This window comes from Zeus faber (assembly GCF_960531495.2).
Source record: "Zeus faber genome assembly, chromosome: 20".
In the NCBI taxonomy this organism is placed as follows: domain Eukaryota; kingdom Metazoa; phylum Chordata; class Actinopteri; order Zeiformes; family Zeidae; genus Zeus; species Zeus faber.
The window spans coordinates 16421554-16443525 of record NC_137207.1 but is presented as its reverse complement, the minus strand read 5'-3'; the positions used below and the strand labels follow the sequence as shown (position 1 = coordinate 16443525).

The 21972-nt window shown below is 44.8% G+C and overlaps 1 protein-coding gene across 1 annotated transcript; it reads left to right on the top strand.

Moving 5' to 3' along the window:
• Positions 1–735: 735 nt before the first annotated feature.
• Positions 736–21325, top strand: abca5 (ATP-binding cassette, sub-family A (ABC1), member 5; the record flags this gene model as incomplete). Its single annotated transcript, XM_080021190.1, has 36 exons — positions 736–760; positions 1125–1298; positions 1543–1640; positions 2098–2324; positions 2661–2802; positions 3343–3531; positions 4079–4226; positions 4372–4549; positions 4695–4753; positions 5384–5670; positions 6558–6677; positions 7498–7636; positions 7773–7863; positions 8327–8466; positions 8734–8853; positions 9027–9228; positions 9759–9925; positions 10199–10338; positions 10572–10709; positions 10845–10958; positions 12359–12529; positions 15385–15498; positions 16135–16272; positions 16590–16658; positions 16905–16996; positions 18331–18454; positions 18628–18745; positions 18877–18968; positions 19392–19567; positions 19672–19747; positions 19930–20024; positions 20144–20263; positions 20383–20535; positions 20620–20699; positions 20819–20874; positions 20963–21325. The coding sequence occupies 36 exons, from the start codon at positions 736–738 to the stop codon at positions 21101–21103; spliced, it is 4713 nt and encodes a 1570-aa protein (XP_079877316.1). The 3' UTR covers positions 21104–21325.
• Positions 21326–21972: the final 647 nt, after the last annotated feature.

The window sequence follows — 21972 nt, the reverse complement described above, 5'->3', positions numbered from 1 at the left end:
TTGAGTGTTTCCCTGCTGACTCAAATCTCTGGAGGGGGGGATCTTTTTCTCTTCCCGCGTCTGTGCCTTAGATAGGGGGGTTTTGTGCGCAAAACATTGTGGTGAACCCTGATCCGCAGACTCAATTCAGCTTAAATTGTGTCTGCCACAGGCGCCCCAAACCTCTCTTGATATACAGCTGTGTGAAACATATATGGTTCAGATGTTGGCGAACCGATATCTACCAGTTGTGGGTTTAAATCCCCTCTCTGTTGCCACGGTCATGTTTGGTCAAAGAGAGAAGCTGTAGTTGTTCATCATGCGCCTCGATGGGGAGGGGTGACAGGCAGTGTTGGAAAAGTTGAAAATTGTATGGCAATGTGTTGCTAGTTTACAGGCTTCATGCTCCGTAGTTGACCACGTATACTTTCGTTTGGATCTAGTGAAGTGCGTTCGTGCGGGAGCATTCATTAACCTCGGCGATGCCTAAACAGCAGAGTTTGTTTCTGTCGGAGGTCACCTGTCGGCAAACTTGAAGCTGAACTTCCTCCTTATGTGTCCTGTTTGTCATGCTTTGGCCTCTCTTTCCAGGAGCTGATCCTGCCGCTGCTCCTGCTGGGCCTCCTGATCCTCATCAGCACCCTGAACCCCCATGTCTACCACGGTGGAATCAGCACCATGGAGCTGGATCGGGAAGACCACCACTTCATCAAGGGCCTCGGATACACCCCCATCACCAATGTCACGAATCACATCATGGAGGAAGTGGCCCAGGAGCTGCGTGAGTGACGCCTGACCTCCAAGTTCATCCCACTTGATCAAGTCTTGTGTCGATTTCCTATTCGGGATATTTACACCTCACCCTCGATACTAGTTGCTAAACAATACTTAAAAATAAAATGACTATTCCAGTTTTTGTTATAGAAATATCACCCAAACTGTCCAAAAGTCACCTATAACAAATAAAAACGACAGACTTAATTATTAAGAAATTAATCACGTTAGACTTGACTAATTTACATCAGGTCAAAATGTTGATACCCAGACCTACTCTGAATACAGCTGTCTACATCCCCCTCACCAGCATTTCATGGGGTTCATGATCTGCAATTTACATAGAGCTCCGTGGCATTTTTCCCTTCCAGACATGCAAGACCGTTTAGAGCTGTTTTCTAGCGAAGAAGACCTTGAGAACGCAAGCCTGTACGAGCCCTCCATCTACGTCGGGGTTGTTTTCTTGGACAGCGCCGCCACTTCCTACAGACTACGCTTCCCTTATAACCAGCTGCCACTACCATCTGACTACACCGAAGCTGTTGGTAAATATTGGATTCACGTCTCAAGAAATTACTTACCTCATTTCTAGAGGAAATCTTCTCTTGCTATCTAGCTATATCGGTTTGTGAAAATGTTCCCATTTTATTGTGATGTCGCTGCTAAGAGGAGTTGGATAAAAAAAAAACAAAGCATGAATATAACCTAAGTAGTTCTGAATGATTAAAGCGCAGCCTGAGCCGGGTGGAGACGGTAATGGCGGTTGTCGTGGCGTTTGTCCTCCTGCAGCCAACTGTTTTGCCAGCTCGATGAACTGCAGAGCGGCCAATTACTGGTACTCAGGCTTCATCCGCGTCCAGTCTCTCATCGACGCGGCCATAATCCAGGTGAGAAGGGCTTCCAGCGGAAAGCTCTCTGGGGTGAAATCGCTTGACCTAAAGAGGGGACGGGTCTCCGCACGCGCCGCTATGTGCAAACGCCTCGGCTTTCAAGTGATTAAGTGATTTGTATGATTTATTTATACAATGCTGTTGCGATACATTTTGGATGGATTCCAAAAGGTTATATCACAAGTCACTGAGGTACTGGCGGACACACATTAAGGTGCTTTGCTTGATGCATTATAAGATATATTATTTTATCTGGATGAACATTTAATTAGCATTAGAACTGGGTTTTTCAATGGAATAAGATCAAATGGAAATGCTTTTTGGTGTCCTGTTGGGAACTGCAACGGCGGTCTGATGACACACTTCCAGAGAAGTTTAAGCTGACGGACTCGCGGGGAGGAATTTTTTTGGAGAGTTGTCCTCGGTCCAATGCATCTGCCTCCCGCCTCGACAGATGCAGACCAAGCGCTCGGTGTGGAGTGAGATGAAACTGCGGGCGGTGATGATGGGCCAGCCGGGCTCGGTGGAGGTGCAGAAGTTCCCCCACGCCCTCATCTCCATCTACCTGGTGCTGGCCTTCACGCCCTTCGTCACCTTCCTCATTGTCAACGTGGCCGCGGAGAAGGAACACCGCCTGAAAGACACCATGACCATGATGGGCCTGTACGACACCGCCTTCTGGTGAGGAGGACAATCATTTTGTTTTACAGCTATGGAAAAGTCATGTGATATGACAAAAGTTCCCAAAATATAGTGGAACATTTTTTATTAGATGTGCAGCAAAATTTCTTTTTTACGCGTACAATATTTATTTTAGAATGAATATCTATATGATACCATATTTATTTAGACGATTTAGGCTGACATAAGGGACATAAGGAGAGGCCTCTGCACACCCAGTTACGCCTGAAAAGAGGTCAAAGAAGCAGAAATAAGTAAAAAGACACGCGTGAATACATGACAATTGTCCTGTAAAATTATTTTGTTGTGTCTCCGGCGATGTTTATCCCTCCTCAGGTTGTCATGGGGACTGCTCTACGCTGCTCTGGTTACCACCATGTCCATTCTGATGTCTATCATCGCCACCTACACGGCGCTCTTCCCCAACAGTGACTTTTTTGTCATCTTCTTCCTCATCTTCCTCTACGGCATCTCCTCTGTGAGTAGCGCTGTGCACGGAGAACCGAATAGCCCTGCACCTCCTACGCTTTTTGTTTTGAAAGAAGTTGGACCCAGAAAGCCTTGAGGGACTTGTGCCGCGTTTGCTCCCTGCACTGTTTTTCAAAACATTTTGTTCTTGTTTGGGATGCTGACCTAGTTTGCCTCGGAAATTAATGTTTTCTGTCTTCATCTGGGGGGTGGGGGATCTCTACTTTATATTAGGTTTCTGACTGCCACACAACGAACAATATGTCAAAAAAAAGAAGATCCTTGTTTATTTGTTTATTCTACTTTTCCCCATTTGCTTAGATTACTTTCCTTTTTCGATCCTGTTAACTGTGTATCTGGGAAATCCGATTTTTTTTTTTATACATATCTAAGCCATTTACACTTTGACTTCAGCAAATGTCCCATTTTTCCAAGTTCTTACAATGCAGCCGTGTGCACACTGACTATTAGTACACTAATGTGTTTCCTCCTTCGTCTCCTTCTCTTCTCACCTACCTCTCTCTCTCTCTCTTTTGGTCGCCCGCCACAGATATTCTTCTCCTTCATGCTCACTCCTCTGTTCAAGAAGCCCAAGTTCGCCAGCACGGTGGGCTCCATGCTGACGGTGGTGTTCGGCTGCCTGTCGCTGTTCACCGTGCTGATGAAGGACTTCCCACAGCCACTGGTCTGGCTGCTCTGCCTGCTCTCCCCCAGCGCCTTCTCCATCGGCATCGCACAGGTAAGCGCACACAAACACACACACACACGGTGCTTGCAGGGCATCTAGATGATCAATCGAAAGTATTCAATCTATCCTCAATAGATTTTAAACTTCTTAATGTCTTGTGTTGTGCAATGTGGTGTTACAATGTGTTTTTGAAAAGTAATGTAGGCTGCTCAAAAGACCCAAGTTGCTGATGGGGGAAAAAAAATAATCTTTGAATGAAATTAAATAAATTAAGCCTAAAATAAGGCTTTTTTTTTTTTGAGATTATTTTTAGGTGTTAAGTTTTATGCTTCTAAGATTGCAAACACAGCTGCAAACATAAAATTTTATTTTAAGAATAATAATAATAAGTTACCAATAGCCTTTGTTATTAATGTATGCATATAAGTTCTTGAGTCAGCCAGTGTCATGCAAGCGATAATGTGTGTGTGTGTGTGTGTGTGTGTGTGTGTGTGTGTGTGTGTGTGTGTGTGTGTGTGTGTGTGTGTGTGTGTGTGTGTGTGTGTGTGTGTGTGTGTGTGTGTGTGTGTGTGTGTGTGTGTGTGTGTGTGTGTGTCAGGTCGTCTACCTGGAGGCCCGGGGTGATGGAGCATTGTTTTCCACCTTGGCCAGCGGTCCACATCCTCTTTACGTTCCCCTGTTCATGCTGGTCATCGACTGCGTTCTCTACCTTCTCCTGGCGCTCTACCTGGACCAGGTTCTGCCGGGTATGCACGCACATACTGGGAAAAAAAAAAATATATATATATATATATTTTTTTTTTTAATATATATATTAGCTTTCTTTTTTTTTTTTTTTTTTTTTAATAAGATGACCTCTTTATGACCTATTCTCTTTGATGCCACATTTAGGTGAGTTTGGCATGAGGCGATCGCTGTTGTACTTCCTGAAGCCGTCCTATTGGTCCAAGCGCCGGGAGCGCTATGTGGAAGTGAGCTCTGTCTACGAGACGGAGGTGAACGGCACGCCCACCGGAGACGAGGCCGTCGAGCCCGTCTCACCGGAGTTCAGAGGCAAAGAGGCCATCCGGTAAAAGTCTCATTCACATTGAAATAGAGCCCTCTGCTTACAATGCACATTTGGATACTGATTCTTCTGTTGATGCTGTCTGCAGATATTCACGTTTTCTCAACGTCTCCTAATTTCCCCCTCCGCTGTGCTTCCCTCCTCGCAGCATCAACAACATCCGCAAGGTCTACAAGGAGAGGGACAATGTCGTGGAAGCGCTGAGAGGTCAGGCCTACAGCGTTTTGACCCCAATGGAGTTTCAGTCTGTGTCAAGTGTTTCTCAGATAGCAGATGAAGCGGGACGGCAACCAATCAATTGAGCTCTCAATTGAGTATCAGTGGGTCCTGAGGGCGCGTCGAGTTTCTTAATGCTTATGATGCAGCTTATGTGCAGGTCTATATCCATCCCAGAGGAGACAAGTTAAAATAGAGAGGGGGAGTTTGGAGTATCTGCAGAGTATCATTAAAATGTGTTCTATCTATAGCAAAAGCAAAGGTCTTGAATTGTACTTGAAAGTCTGAAATTCAACTTTTAGAAGTATCAAATTGTTTGCCTCTAATAATAAAAAAAGGAAAAAAAAAAAAGATTCCATACAAGCAGTAATTCAGAAAATGGACATTGTGGATATCTGCTAATGGATAAAACATGTACAAAGCTTGCATGCATTTTAGACCCAAAATTAACTACGATTTAGTGAAACTTTGGTCATTTAAAGGAACACTTTTTTTTTTTTTTTTTTTTTTTTTTTTTTTTAATTCTTAAAAAGTCTATAACACCTTTTGCCTGCAGATGCCCCGGTGTTACTGTACTGTGCTGTTGTCATTTCCATTATTTTTAAACCAACCCATCCTCAGGCTTGACCTTCGACATCTACGAAGGACAGATCACCGCCCTGCTGGGCCACAGCGGCGCCGGCAAGTCGACCCTCATGAACATCCTGTGCGGCATCTGTCCGCCCACCGACGGCTCAGCCACCATCTACGGCTCCCCCGTGGCGGAGGTCGCTGACGGGGTGGCGATGAAGCAGCTGGTGGGCATCTGTCCCCAGTTCAACATCATCTTCGACGTGCTCACCGTGGAGGAGCACCTAAGGATATTTGCCGCCATCAAAGGCATACTGCCCGCCAACATCGATGGCGAGGTATGCTTGGTCAGATAAAATAGGCGGGTAAAGGTTTTCACCACCTAGAATGTCTGGTTCATACAAACGGTCAGTTGTTAAAATTGATCTCGCAGTGATTACTTTGTAATTAGTTTACCTCATTATTTGACGCTTTGGCCACGTCTAATATGAACATCCCACATTGTGATATATTTGATACATATATTATAAAAATGACAACATAAGGAAAAGCATAATAGGTCCCCTTTAATATTTAACATGTGATAAGTATATGAAAAGTAATTAAGGACTAATGGGTTTCATTCATAAAAGAATGACTGAAATAGCACCAATCTAACATTTTTTTTTGTTTAAACAAAAATAAGAATAAGAAAAAAAAAATAGCCCTGGATCTATTCATCTGTCATTCCAATCATGTCCTTGAAAATAATATGATATCGTTGATCAAAAACTCAAGTACATTTTGGGTCCTCAGTGTGTACTCTGAAGGAGCGATCGGTGCGCAATTTGCAAGCCTGTCTCCCTCTTCATGCCTCAGGAGATGTTGAAGAGGGAGCGATCGCATGTCCCCCTTCCTCTAAATAAAGCAAATAAAAACATGGCGTTTTTATTTGAGATTGCTCCTCATATATTGCAGTGTTTTATTTAACTCAATTTCCTTATTGGAACGAAACAAAAAAAGCACTATGCGTAACGGGGACACTAGCAACAGCAGCTACCAACAGCTCAGCTCAGCTACCAACACAAATGGAATCAAATTCTGTGGGAAGAACTGTCATCAATATCCTTTTTTATCAAATCCTGACCCTTTCATATGAAAATCAAATTGCTTATGAGATCCTGGGAGTCCTAATGTGTTGCAGTCAATGTGTTGCCTTTGACCATCTATGTCAATTTTGCCACAGGTTCGAAAGGTTCTGAAGGATCTGGACATGGAGAAGATCATGGACGCCCAGGCAAAGAACCTGAGTGGAGGACAAAAGAGGAAGCTCTCCGTGGGCATTGCCATTCTAGGAGACCCCAAGGTGCGTTCAGTTTACCGCTCCTATTATCACCACTCACTCTCATCCGTCAGTGTGTGACGGTCGTGTCGGCGTTCACTGGGGACAAAGTGTAGGTGTCGGTGGTGTGTGTCTGTCGTAAGTCTATGATGAAAGACTGACTGTTTCCTGGACTTGGTACCAACTGTCTTCTATGTGTTTTTACTTTGTTGCTTTCCCCACGTGCTCCTACTGGACGCCTAGTCATCTGGACGGGGATTTCTCTCTAGTCCCTTCTTGAGGGTCTTCCAAATAATTTATGGGAGTCTTTTCTTGCCTCTTCGGGCTTTGGAAGTCGTCCTGTTGATCTTGTTAATATTTGCCTGTAAAGCCCTTTGAGACCCTTGGGGACATTTGTGTAATTGGATTGCCACCAATTGTGCCAACCATTTTTGTGGACGGTATTAATTAAGACACAGTGTGCACAATGGGGTTTGTTTTGCAGAGAGAGACAGCCTTTCATTCGCACACTTCTCCCACTTGTACTTTAAAACGTTCTCGTTTGCACAACTTAATTTTTCAAACGAGGCCTCAGTGCAAGATGATACTCATTCATTTGTGAGCCACTCAAGATCCCTCGCACCAGCTACATGCAGGACATGGAGAAAATGATGATGCAAAGTACTTTGTAGAAGGAAGGTCTCGGTTTTAGAATGGCCGCCGCCGAACAGCGACTTCAGACGTTGATGAATGTCGCATAAATAAACATTGCTTGTCAGGAACCTCTGTTGGCAACCGTTTCCAAGTCAGGTGAAGTGTCAGGAAGCCGAGTACGGACCCTTGAGTGTGTTTCTGCGTGTGTCAGATCCTGCTCCTGGACGAGCCCACAGCGGGGATGGACCCTTGCTCCAGACACCAGGTGTGGTCTCTGCTGAAGAGCCGCAGGGCAGGCAGAGTCATCGTCCTCAGCACACACTATATGGACGAGGCCGACATACTGGCAGGTATTAACAGGCTTTAACACACAAACACATGCAAATAACCTTTTATTTTATTTATTTATTTTTTACAAATTACAAAATCCCTAAAACGGTTTCCTTTACACATTTGAGAGCAGATCCCGATTTGATTTGCCCCCAGATCGGAAAGCGGTGATTTCCCAGGGTCAACTGCGGTGCGTGGGTTCCTCCCTCTACCTGAAGACGAAGTGCGGTGTCGGATACCACCTCAGGCGAGCACGATATACCTCAACCTCAATAATATAACAAAGCTCTCTTGTTTCAAGTTTGATTCATTACAGACTAAGCGATTACATATCATGGTTACTCAACCAGTTTAGAGATATTTTAGAACTTAGAAGCCCACAGCTTCTTTTGTTCCACAACATGTGGTTGAAATTGTTGTCCTATATATTGAATTGAATATGTATTCCCTTGACAACTTTACTTACTGCAACCCAAACAAAGGTGTTTTCTTTTTTCTGTGATATTGAGGCCATGGCTCTTTGTTTAGAAAATGAAGAAAGATGCGTACTAATATATTTTGAGTTGTTTCTGTGATATGTAGAATGCATATGATCATAGGAAGTGATACAACTACGTTTATTTTCAATTGTGGTTTAAAAAAAAAATAATAATAATTCTTTGCATTCCTACCTCAGAAAGTAACTTTTATTTCCTTTTTTCCTCCATTAGAATGTCAGTCAGCGAGGGTGGTGAGACGGGAAGCATCGCGACGCTGGTCAAACAGCACGTCCCCAAAGCAAAGTTGTCACGGCAACAGGAGGCTGAGCTGACCTTCACGCTGCCGTTTGAAAGCATGGACACCTTTCCAGGTGAGAAGCAACTCAAATAGAGATCAGGACAGAATGACATTAGTATTTCTCCCTGCTTCGGTTTATTTTTTAAACATTCAGCAGTTGAGCTGAGTTGGAGTTGGAGTTCCTGAGCACTGAGTTTCAACTAACCATTCTATTCTATTCACCGTCGATGAAAAACACACACACACACACACACACTTTGCACATACCAATCTGGTAAGTGCAAAGAAGTCTTTATATGTAGTCGAACTGATCTCGGTGGGTCCCATTCGTGTCCCTCAGGCCTGTTCTCTGAGCTTGACTGTCGACCCGACCTGGGAATCATCAACTACGGCGTCTCCATGACAACGTTGGAGGATGTTTTCCTCCGTCTGGAGGCCGAGGCTGAAGTGGACCAAGCAGGTGAGTGTGGAACAAACGCAGGCGTTCTGAAACAGGCCTCACTGCTTTTATTATTTTAAGTGTGTGTGTGTGTGTGTGTGTGTGTGTGTGTGTGTGTGTGTGTGTGTGTGTGTGTGTGTGTGTGTGTGTGTGTGTGTGTGTGTGTGTGTGTGTGTGTGTGTGTGTGTGTGTAGACTACAGTGTGTTTAACCAGGAGCAGGCAGAGGAGGAGTACGACGCCGCCTCGCTGGGCGACACCGACCAGCAGCTGTTGACCTTCTCAGACAGCCGCTCGGACACCGTGTCCGGCCACGCCCTGTGGAGGCAGCAGTTCAGCACCGTGGCCTGGCTGCACATGCTCAACATGCGCAGAGAGAGGAAGGCCTTCGCCTACACGTGAGTAAAATATATATATTTTTTAATAAATTTTAAAAAAGTGATAATATCTAAATGATCTGCCTACACAAATATAATATTGGCCATTACATGGCAACACAAATCTAACATTTATCGAAAACCTTGTGGACGAAAAAGTGCATATATCACAACAACAAAAAATTGTGTAGTTGAGTAAACAAAATAATTCTGCGGACCTCTAGGGGGGTCTGGGCCCCAGTTTGGAAACCCCTGATTTAGCAGCACTGACAGTAGTGGAAAAGACTTCATCACAGTCGCCGTCAGGAAAATGATATATTATAATAATATGATCCTAAACATTTTAATATAATAGTCATTCATTTAATAAGAGGGTAGATCGAAAGTTGGTCACGATTAAATTTTTGTGTGCGTGTGGTACCGGCGTTTGCTGTGGCCTTTGTCTTTGGGTAGGTGGGGAGTATGTTTAGTGATATCAGCACAGACGACACAACATTCCGTCTCTCGCCATCTTTCTGTCCTCTATTTATCATTCTCTCTCTCTTGCTTAGTCTAGCCTTGTTCGTGGTGTTTGTGGCTGCGGTGCTGGTGCTGTCCGTGGCCACGGGCAACATCCAGATCCACTCTCCAGACCGCCAGTTCCTGCCCATCTACCTCCTCAGACACAACCAGGCCCCCAGGAAGTACGTCACCAGCCTGCTGGTTCAGAACTCCTCTGGTTAGTTTCCTGCAGAGCCTCCCAAACCTTTTTTTTTTTTTTTTTAATATTCATTCAATTATACAGTATATTTTATTGTGAAAAGACAAACAACTGTAACATGTTGGCTGTAACTCAATTAAAATTCCACTGCAAAGTAGCAATAGCTAATTTAATATGGTCCTCCGTAACTGTTCATCTTATTTTTCCTTCCTCGTCTTCGGTTGATTTTTATCAGTTTTTCCTCTTTATTTATTTTTTTTATTTTATTTTATTTTTTCCTCTCCTCAACAGGTTCTGACATTTCCGACTTCATCCACAACCTGGAGTCTCAGGACATCAAGGTGGAAATGATGAAGCAGAGCGACTACATGGCCGCAGCCCCGCACAGCGCCGCCATCGACGTCACAGGATCCAGCAAGGTCCGGTCGCTTGTGTTTCGGCGACAAGACCAGAGAGTCTGTCTGTCTGTCTGTCCGTCTCTCTCTCTCTCTCGATCCCGATCTCAACTGCTCAGACCCTAAACGGAGTGACTCTTTGTACTTGACGGTCTAGTCTTTAGATAGAACGATGCTTACACTGGGGCTTGTTCATCAGCCAGTAGCCGGACATTTGCAATGTCATCAGTCTCGCTCTCAATCCCTTCTGCTGTGCTGTCCGCTCACAGGGTTTCAGATACAGCCTCGCTTTCAACAGCACCACTGTCCACTCCTTGCCGATGGCCGTCAATGTTCTGAGCAACGCTCTCCTACGAGGGCTCAACGGTAGCGGGCACATTCGAACCTGGACCAAACCTTTCGACTACGTGAGTTCAGTGAATTCAAATCACGAGCCAAGCTCCGTTGTGATTTTTTTTTACTTTTATCTATTTTTTTTTTTTTTCCAATGGAGTTTACAGATGGCTTTTATAACAGACTTTTTAACTGTTACAATCCTTCAGCAAATCCCGGACGGGACCTCCTATGCCCTAGTGTACATCGAGGCCGTCATCCTGGGGATGTTGGCCGCTGGGATGCCGGCGTACTTTGCCATGGACCACTCACGAGATAGGGAGGTGAGATTTTTTGAACCTCCGTGGTTTCCTTACGAAGTGCCATGGTAACATCGGGTAATCTGAGCGGTACTTAATTATTCACCGAGGTGTCCAGCTGCATTTCTGAGGTAAAATGGGAAGTGGGAGAGTTATAATAAAGCACAAAAATGTGACGTAATGTTAACACATAAAACGTGAGATGCACCGATCGGTCGGCCAGTCACATGAATCGGTTGGTTTTCACCGGCTGATCAGTGTCAGATATATTTTCTGATTCTGTGCCAAATCATTTTTCTGTGTCTAATTTACACACAGATACAGTGCTCCTGTACTCGTACTTGTAAAAATGCTCCAATACTCAAACCCCATACCAACGTAACGTAGTTGCGTAGCTGAAGCTCAAAGAAGAGAGCGAAGTAAAGAAAATGTCGGCTGTTTGGAAGTACTTCAATGTAAACAAAGAAGATTAGATCAGTTATTAATTTGTCGCCCTACAATATTCTAACGTTGTGTAGACTGAGGATCTATCACTGTCACAATGGAGCTCCACTCGTGATGAAAAGTTTGACTCTTTTTTTTTTTTTGAGACTCGGTTCTGGACGAGTCACTCAGTAAAAAGGGTCGTTCGATTTGATTCCGTTTGTTTAACGCACGGTGAGGGAAAGAGGACTTCCAGTGAACAAGAGCATGAAGAGTCGGACATTTATTTATTTGTTTATATTTTTGTAATGATTGCAATTCATTTGCAAAGTACCATATATATATATATATATATATATATATATATATATATATATATATATATATATATATATATATAATAAATGTATATTTGCCCTTTCAGTGAAAGAGACTTTTATTTGAAGTTTGAACTGGACATCTCCATGTTAGTTATATGTTGGGTCCTACTAAAATTTAGTAAGAGTTGATGCATTTCAAGGGGTATATCCTAATGATATGAATGTGTATACTATATGTAGTTAGCCTTAGTAGCTTACATATGATGTGATTATCCTCATTACAAGACGACTACGGTGTGAATAACTGATGGAGTCATTTAGCTACAGTAACTCAAACGCCACAGAAAACCACACAAGTTTGTGCAACGATATTTTGTATTTTATAATGAATATTTATGACACATTTAGACAAATTCCAACGATACTAATATTAAGTACAACACAGTTAAAATACAGTCAAATAATTCTTTAACCACACCACTTCCTGTGCAGCAATATAATTTCCCACAACTGTACTATCCAGTACACACTCCAACCCAGTCTTGTGGTCCTATGTCATGTTGCTGGTTTAATCTTAAGTTTTAGGCCAATTCCAGTTAATAACAGCAAATAGAAGTTGATACACCGACTAAAGGTTGTTGTTGATGTTGTTGTTTATTTCCCCGTGTTCTCCGGCTGCAGATCAAATGTCGCTCCACGCTGCGTATCTCGGGCATGGTGCCGTCGGCCTATTGGTGCGGCCAGGCGGCGGTGGACATCCCCTTTTACTACCTCATCCTGTCCAGCATGACCACCGTCCTCTTCTCCTTCCACGCCGGCGACCTGCTCACCTCCAGCAACCTCACCGCCGTGGTGCGAGGATAAAGATAAAACCTATCACATAAACACACACACACACACACACACACACACACACACACACACACAAACACACACACCAACACACCAACACACCAACAAGCAGCTCAGATCAGCCTTAATCACCTAAACCTAATGAGTGCAGGTTCATTCATGATACAGTTGGGGCTGTGATGGTATCATTTTTTCCTTACCGCGCAGAAAAAGCAGGTATCACTGGGGTACTGCGTTCCTACCGTTTTAATTTTGATCTATTTATTTCTTTTTTATTTTATTTTTTTTCAGTCAGTGTGCATTGCGGTAACAGGATAAAACAGGGTACCGTAATTTCCGGACTATAAGCCGCTACTTTTTTCCCACGCTTTGAACTTCGCGGCTTATCCAATGACGCGGCTAATATATGGATTTTTCCCGCTTTCACAAGCTTCATGCCGCCAAAAAAACTGAGCAAAAAACACATTATGTGACGGTGCTCAGTTTTTTGGCGGCATGAAGCTTTCATTAGACCAATGAAATTGCCGAACGGGTTAGGGTGAAACAATATAACTGTTTAGATCAAATCGAGCGCGCTCAAACTTCCCATCATTAACGGTCGTCATTTCGTCACCCTCATCATGGCAAAGACACAAAGAAATGCATGTGATGCAGCTTTCAAGTTGAAGGCGATCGATCTGGCTGTTGAAAAAGGAAATAGAGCTGCTGCACGGGAGCTTGGCCTTAATGAGTCGATGATAAGACGTTGGAAACAGCAGCGTGAGGAACTCACTCGGTGCAAAAAGACAACAAAAGCTTTCAGAGGGAAGAAAGAGCGGATGGCCCGAACTAGAAAATGAGCTCGGAGACTGGGTCAACACACAGAGAGCAGACGGCCGAGGTGTTTCAACTGTGGAGATCCGACTGAAAGCCAAAACAATCGCCACCGCAATGAAGTTTGAGGATTTTAGAGGTGGACCATCGTGGGGTCTCAGATTTACGAGACGTAAAGGCCTGTCCATCAGTGTACGGACGAGTCTGTGTCAGCAGCTCCCTCCCGACTACGAGGGAAAAGTTTCAAGCTTCCGCAAATTCACTGATGCAAAGATAGCGAAGCGTTCCATCGGCCCACACGACATCATAAATATCGATGAGGTTCCTCTTGACGTTTGACCTGCCTCTCACTCGGACTGTCAACGGGAAAGGCGAATCACCCGTCACGCTGAAAACAACTGGGCATGAAAAAACGCACTTCACCTGTGTTCTGAGCTGCACGGCATGGGGAGAAAAGCTTCCACCGATGGTGATTTTTAAACGCACGACAATGCCAAAATAAAAATTCCCGAGAGGAATTGTTGTGAAAGTCAACAAGAAAGGACGGATGACAGAAAGCCTGATGCATGAATGGCATACGGAGTGTTACGGCAAGCGACCGGGAGGATTCTTTCACAGGAACAAGGCATTGCTCATTTTGGACAGCATGAGGTTCCACATAACAGATTCTGTGAAAGAAGCCATCAAGAGGACAAACTCAATTCCAGCTGGGATTCCCGGGGGCTCAACAAAGTGTTTGCAGCCACTCGACATCAGTGTAAATCGTGCATTTAAGGTGGGGCTCCGTGTTCAGTGGGAGGCTTGGATGACAAGTGGGGAGAAATCCTTCACTAAAACGGGCCGCATGCGAAGAGCAATTTATGGTCAAGTCTGCCAGTGGGTCCTGACAGCGTGGAGCATTGTCAAAAAAGCCACTATCATCAACGGGTTTGGAAAGGCTGGACTGCTGCGTGTTGAAGAGGGCAGCATGAGCTCAGCGGGGAATTTGCCTCCGGATGAAAGTGACGAGAGCGACAATGAAAACAATCCAACGTCAGATGAAGCAATTCTGAGGCTATTCAACTCCGACACCGAAGGAGAAACGTCAGTGGTTTCAGTGCGCAGGAGGAGGAAGATAGTGACCAATGACTTTCTTGGTAGGCTACTGTTTACCGCTATTTTTTTTAATTTTTGTTGCAAGCCGTGCTTTCGTTAAAGCCCGTATAAAGTTCATTTGTTTCAATGTACTGGTAGGCACCTGCGGCTTATAGACATGTGCAGCTTATTTATGTTCAAAATAAATATTTATAAAAAATTCAGTGGGTGCGGCTTATATTCAGGTGCGCTTAATAGTCCGGAAATTACGGTACATACATAAGGGGAATCATAAATATATTTTAGATGTGTGACCGGTTCTCTGTGTAACCAATCGCAGAGAGCCGTGCCCTGTTCCTCCAAACAAAACAACTAAATACAGTGTGTTTTTAGTTGTTTTATTTGGAGGAACTTGGCCCAGGGCTGTTCCTCTGTCCGCATTGAGTCTTACACTCATCTCGGATTGAAATTTCATTTCAGCAGTGTGAGACAAGCAGAGGCTGTTGTTTCCTATTCGACACCCTCCTTCTCTCAGTGCTCATGCTTGTTTTGGATTTCGCTGGGAACCAGATGTTATGATCAATGCATGATTCACGCTGCATAAATGAGAACACATGTACGACATGCAAATACAGAAACATGCTTGTAAATGCTGGATCTTCACTTTTCACGTTTCTGAGCTAAATAGATGTCACCCATAAGGTATTTTGGAACACTATGTCATTAAGCTTTGTCGCCAAATGGTGCCATATGCCCTCTAATATTTTAGACGTATTGTGTACATATTGTGAGAAATTCTGCATCGTTACCATCTTTAAGATGATGATGATGATGATGATGGGGCTATCTCTTGGTTTAAGCACGACAGGATGACACTGAAAGACCCTTCATCATCAGTAGTGAACTGTCTCACCACCGCTGACGCTTCCTGACTTTAACACGCTGACACTCCGTCTCCGCTGTTGTAGGTTCTGTGCACCGTCGGCTTCGGCCCAGCCATGATTCTCTTCACCTATGTCGTGTCCTTCGGCTTCGCCCGTGTCCAGAGCAACAGAGACTTTTTCTCCGTTGTCTCGATGATGGTGAGACACACGCTGTCATGTCCTTCACACAGTTATTCACCACACCAGTGCACATTTCACTGAGAGGGTCCTGTTGTAACTCAACACTGATATGGTTTGAGATGAGTGTTGCTCGCCAAATCACTGATGATCCTTATCAAAAAGGCTTGGTATGATTTGATATGCAGTAACAAATGGAACATATTATATATACAGTTTAATAATATATATATATATATATATATATATATATATATATATATATATATATAATACATTTATTTAAGCATTCCAGTGCTCTCATCTGTAATTCGTCATTTTTAAGGTTACATCAGTGAAATGTCCCCTATTTATGGCACAAAGGAACTATTATCCCTGGATGGGTTTTAAAATAGCTGCGCCTGCAGATATCGTCTTACTTAAATAGATTCTGAGAAATCTTGCTTTTCAAAACAGTCTGTGTGCACTTGTTTTTTGGGGGGGGGTGTAGGGGAGTAGAAAGTAAAGACGAGCATTTATTTTGGACGATGCAGTAGTTACTAGATATTGACCGGTTAGAGTAACTACTCTTTGCACTGAGTCCATTGTCACAGTTTAATGCCAGACTCACTGTGGGACTGTTTGTTGTTTTATTTTTTTATTTTCTTCTCCTCTCAGGTGTGTGTGGTGTCGGCCTCCCTGGTGCAGCTTTCGTTCGTGAACGACAACCTGGGTCTAACCAGGAACCTGCACAACATCTTGTGTTTCTTCAACCCGCTCTACCCGCTTATGGCCTGCCTCAACTTCATCACCAAGGTAGCAACTCTCCATGCACCTGCAACTCCAAATCATTCTTTTGGCTGCTTATACTTGGGATTCAATCCTTAATTTCAACCAAAATGTTTCATGGACGGGGTCGATTCTTGTTTCCCCTCTGAATGTCTCTGATGCATTTCTCCTCTAGTTTATGGTTACGGTAGTTATTTGCATCTTAGCAGTCGAGCGGTGCCTGCAATTCACAAATTGAAAACATTGACGTTGCCATCATGTATTTTAAAACAAAAGCTGCAGTTAAGAGCAAGAATATTCTACAGAAAATGGAGCGAGTTTAACAGCATATCATTTGTTCACAGGCGACCTTCCTCCGATCCCTCTACGAGGAAAACTTCCTGTGGAAGAACCTTCTCATTTCCGTCATAGCTGTAAGTACTGAACTTGAAATAAAGTGTGACCGTTGGTGTCAACACAACGCTCAAACCTGCCGACATGGCACATTGTGTTCAGGCGTGACTGTGACTGTGTGTGACTGTGTGTATCTGTGTGTGTGTGTGTGTGTGTGTGTGTGTGTGTGTGTGTGTGTGTGTGTGTGTGTGTGTGTGTGTGTGTGTGTGTGTGTGTGTGTGTGTGTGTGTGTGTGTGTGTGTGTGTGTGTGTGTTTTGGTGCGCAGCCCTATCTCCAGTGCATCATGCTGCTGTTCCTGCTTCGCTGGCTGGAGATCCGCTATGGGGGCAGGACCATGAAGAGCGACCAGTTCTGCAGGTGAAGGCTCGGATCACAGACACGAGGCCGTCCTCAGCAGGGTTTCCGCACTTCCTTCAAAAGTCTTCAGCTCAAAATCCAATAATAGTAATTTTAGGCCTTAAAATGATTAATGGGTTTTATTATGCTCCTTTTCAACAAGTTAATATAGGTCTCTGAGCGCTGCAAGACTTTTTTATTTGCTGAAAAATACCACACACATGCATTCTAGCCATTCTAACATGCCTCTAAATCATCCTGCGTCCGGACAGGCTGTTTCAGTGGGTGGCACCACCCTCCTGAGGCCCCTAGTTCTGTGAGCCAATGAGGTTTGAGCATGACTTTCAGGTTCCATTGTATTTAGTCCACAAACTTTCACTGATTTCATCATATCTGTCCACCAAAATCTGTTTCTGAACAAATTTGGGGCGAGAAATAAGCAATCTAGTTGCTGAATCTTCACTCATTAGATCTACAAGGTGTAAATTAAAAGTTTGTTCCGACTTGTGGGGGACACCGCACACAGGGATTTTTTTGTTTCATGTAAACGTGAGTAGATAAAAGAAATACATCTACAATAAAAACACAATTTTTATTGGTTTTGTTTGGAGAAAGCAACAGCATGTCACGCAACCGCAGCCTACAGTCCATCTACCACATTTTTTAAATGTTTTAATTAAAAAAACATTTTTTTAGAAAGAAACACAGGTCTTAAAAACTTATTAGGAAGTTCAGGGATGCAAACAACTCACTTTTCGGTGAATGCCTAACCCGTTAGGAGACGCGGAAACGGCTCTCTGGTTGAAAAGGCTTCAAAGCAGGAAGTGACGTTGCGTTCACAGGAACTCTGAAAACAAATTCATGTTGGAAGCGATGCTGCGTTCACGGGAACTCGGAAAAACAATTTGTGAGTCCCAGCCGGCTACCACCACAAGTGAATTTCAGACCTGTGGGACTCTGGATTTTCCTTCATCTGCAGAAACCTTGTCTCAGCAAAGATTCTTATCTAACTTGAAGTCGACGTGACACACATTGACGCCTAATTGCAAGAAATGCTGGTTCTAAATGTATAATTTACACACAATTGTGTCCACATTTATCTATTTCACGGTTATGTTAGCTTTACTTTCCTTACATTATTGTATTATTATGGTGATTTTTTTTTTTCTTCCTATAAAATTGCTGAGAGGACACCAGAACACTTGGGAACCGATTGTGTAATTGATAAGTACATTGAGCTTATTTTGACTTCTGTCCAGTTTCAGAAGAGCATCATCCTTTTTAAATTATAAAGTCAGAGCTAAATTACCAAACGCCACTATGTCTGTCTTTTTTTCATCTTTTGGTCTTTGTAGGATCACCTCTAAGCCAAAGCCCAAAGCAGAAAGGAATCCAGAGGAAGGGCAGAACGAGGATGAGGATGTGCAGATGGAGAAGGCCAGGGTGAAGGAGGCCCTCACCTGCCAGTGCTGTGAGGAGGTGGGCGCTCGCTGGTTGGTCTGCAAATCACAGTCGGAATGTTGTTGTTTTTTTTTTATATATAGACTTGAGCTGCTCAACAGTTAATTTATGTCATAAATAGCATTTGAATGGAGACTTGGCTGGAGATGTCTGTTTTGCAGGCTCTATTAAGCTCTGTGGCGTCTATTTAGAAACCTGTGGTGGTGGTGAGCAACCTGAGGAAGCAGTACAAAGGCAAGAGAGAAGGCTTTTCTCTCGATAAGAATATGAAGGTTGCCACTAAGAACGTCTCCTTCTGTGTTCGCAAAGGTAAAGAGCAGTGCCGATTATGAGGAATTTTGATGAGCTCGTCCGATTATTACGTGTCCAAATCGAATGCAAAAGTCTGTTTTGGAAACGAATATGAGCTTCCTAGTTGTTGTCTCCCGGTGCTTCCCAAGGAGAGGTTCTCGGACTGCTGGGTCCCAACGGGTCAGGGAAGAGCACCGTCATGCACATGTTGTCTGGTGACACGGACCCCACCGCCGGCCAGGTACCAAGGCACAAATCCCTCCATTCATCCATACCCAGTTTTGTCCATGAGGTCACATCAGTGTCTTGCTGTATCTACCCCTGTGTTGTAGTCACGTGAATCTTCATTTCAAGTAGGATTTTGTTAATTAAATAATTTAGCCTTTGAATATCCAGTATGTGAGAATTGATTGACCCCCCCCCCCCCTTTTTTTTTTCTTTTTTCTTTTTTTTTTTTTTTTATATTCCAAAAATTATGTTTGGATGACCCCCAAACTAACGGTCAAACTGTAGATAATTCAGTAACGGTAATGGATTGGATCTGTTCTATCAGTCGATGCTTGTAGATTTAGGATTCCAAATCGGTATTGGGTGTAAACAAATGGCACAGTCCATCCCTATTGGCCAACCTTGTGGTTGAACATTCTCTCCTTTCTATCCGTAGGTGTTAATGGGGGACTACAGCACGGAGTTCCACCCGGTGGACAACCCCCTGGAGCACGTGGGCTACTGTCCGCAGGTCAACCCCCTGTGGCCCAGGATCACCCTGCAGGAGCACCTGGAGATCTACGCCGCCATCAAGGGTCTCCGGGGGCAGGACGTCCCTGGTATCATCAGGCGGTGAGGGTCCACAGCAACACACACTGCGGCCTTTGACTATGTTTTAATGGATTTCAGTAATATATATATGCAGTATGTATATCTATATTTTTTTTAATCTTCAGAGTTGTGAATGCTCTTGAACTGAAGGATCACATGGACAAGCAAGCCAAGACCCTTTCAGCAGGACTTAAGAGGAAGGTGAGAAGGACATCATTTATTTTATGGCTTTTACAAACCCAACTTTCCAGCTGGCGGACATCCTTTGTCTGACCGCCTCGTCCTGCGATGGAGTTGAGATTTAGAGAAGGCTATTATCATTCAGGCATCTCCTTCATACTGGTTTGCTAAGTCAGTTGGGCTGCTCTCTCTTGGGTTCCCAGTTGTCCTTTGCTCTGAGCATGCTTGGAAACCCTCAGATCGTCCTCCTCGACGAGCCTTCGACGGGGATGGACCCCAAGTCTAAACAGCGCATGTGGTGAGAGGCTCTTTTGGAAATTTGACAGCGAGGTTTCATCTCGCTGGTAGTTTATCCCCTACGCCGCTGCCCTGCTTGCCTCCGCGTGTCTCTCTGACCGCAGTGTGTCCTGTATCCAGGAGGGCCATCCGCGCGGCGTTCAAGAGCCGCCAGCGAGGCGCCATCCTCACCACACACTACATGGAAGAGGCCGAGGCTGTGTGCGACCGGGTGGCCATCATGGTTTCTGGCCAGCTAAGGTTTGTGCTTCATAAAAAGCCACAACCACAGTATCCGGTGTCGTTATGCCAATACAGTACCTGAGCAACATCACAGCGGTCTGTAAAATGTCTCCTGTGCCCCACCCCCTCGCCCCCAGGTGCATCGGCTCCATCCAGCATCTGAAGGGGAAGTACGGCCGCGGCTACAGCCTGGAGGTGAAGCTCAGGGAGGAGCTGACGGGGCTGCAGCAGGTGGCGCTGCTGCACAAAGAGATCCTCCGAATCTTCCCTCACGCTGCGAGACAAGAGAGGTGTGTGCGTGTGCGTGTGCGTGTGCGTGTGCGTGTGCGTGTGCGTGTAATGAGATGCTAATATTTGCCGGTGCTGTGTTGCAGCTTTGCCACTCTGATGGTTTACAAGATCCCAATGGAGGACGTCAAGTCACTGGCGAATTCATTCTCCCGGTTAGAGACTGGTGAGTCACTGCACGCGTGCACACACACACACAAGCCGTGTCTTACCAACTGATTTGTTTAATTAATTTGTATTCAGTTTTTCCTGTAGCGTGTTCTTCCCTTTTTCCCTTGCATTCAGCAAAGCAAGCCTTCAACTTTGAAGAGTACAACTTCTCCCAGTCCACCTTAGAGCAGGTTAGCAAGTCTTTCGCTCGCTCACTCACTCACTCACTCACTTACTCACTCACTCACTCACTCACTCACTCATCTCCTCTGTCTCCAGGTGTTCATGGAGTTTGCCAAGGAGCAGGAGAGCGAGCAGGAGGAGGTGGGCTCCCTCAGCACCACCTTCCAGTGGCAGCGCCTGCGGCAGGAGGGCCCCGTGTCCGTCAACCACACGGACAGCATAGTGCACCAGCTTTGAACTGGCTGACCTGCCGCCTTTGTGCACGTGCCGGCACCCGCCTGGTCCACGCACCTGTACGCACGCACGCATACACACACGCACGCACGCCGGCGCGCACGTATACACTCGCCCACCACTCCGATGGGAAAAACCTGGCAAGGGGAAGGACCCCGGAGGGAGCGCTAGCGTACGTTACACTGGGGCTGACTGACGGTGTGTGTGTGTGGCGCGGCTGGAGGCGCTGAGGCCTCCGTCCTGCGGTGCTTCCTGTTTTGGAGTCGCACCGACCGCGAGGGCCTATGACTACTCATGTTTTTTTTTTGTTTTTGTTTTTTTTCCTTTATTCTTTGCAGGGAGTTGGGAAAATGGGGGAAAATATATATATATCTGAGTTCTCTAAGTGTTCTATATTTATGTTTTATAATCCTTTCCATTGGAGGCAGTATAGTAGTAGAACAGTTTGTGTGCTCTTGTCTTCAACTGTCTAGTGTGTGTGTGTGTGTGTGTGTGTGTGTGTGTGTGTGTGTGTGTGTGTGTGTGTGTGTGTGTGTGTGTGTGTGTGTGCGCGCGCGCTCCCGATCCATCCAAGACAGTACCAAAGCAGCACACCGCTGAAACACACACTCAAAACACTCCCTGACACCGAGAGCTACGTCTTTGGGTGTCGGTAGCATGCAAATCCACATTTTGCATAATAGTTCAGTCGATGGCTTTGTTTCTATGCGACCGGACGACTTAAGCCGTTGAATTACGGTTTGGCTGGAGGGAGGGAGGGAGAGGGAGAGATGGCTCTTCTTCTAATGGATCCCAACACTTGAAAAAGAGGGATCGCGTTTATTTACTTAGAGAGTCATTTATACCAGCATGCGTATCCCAACGTCCAGACC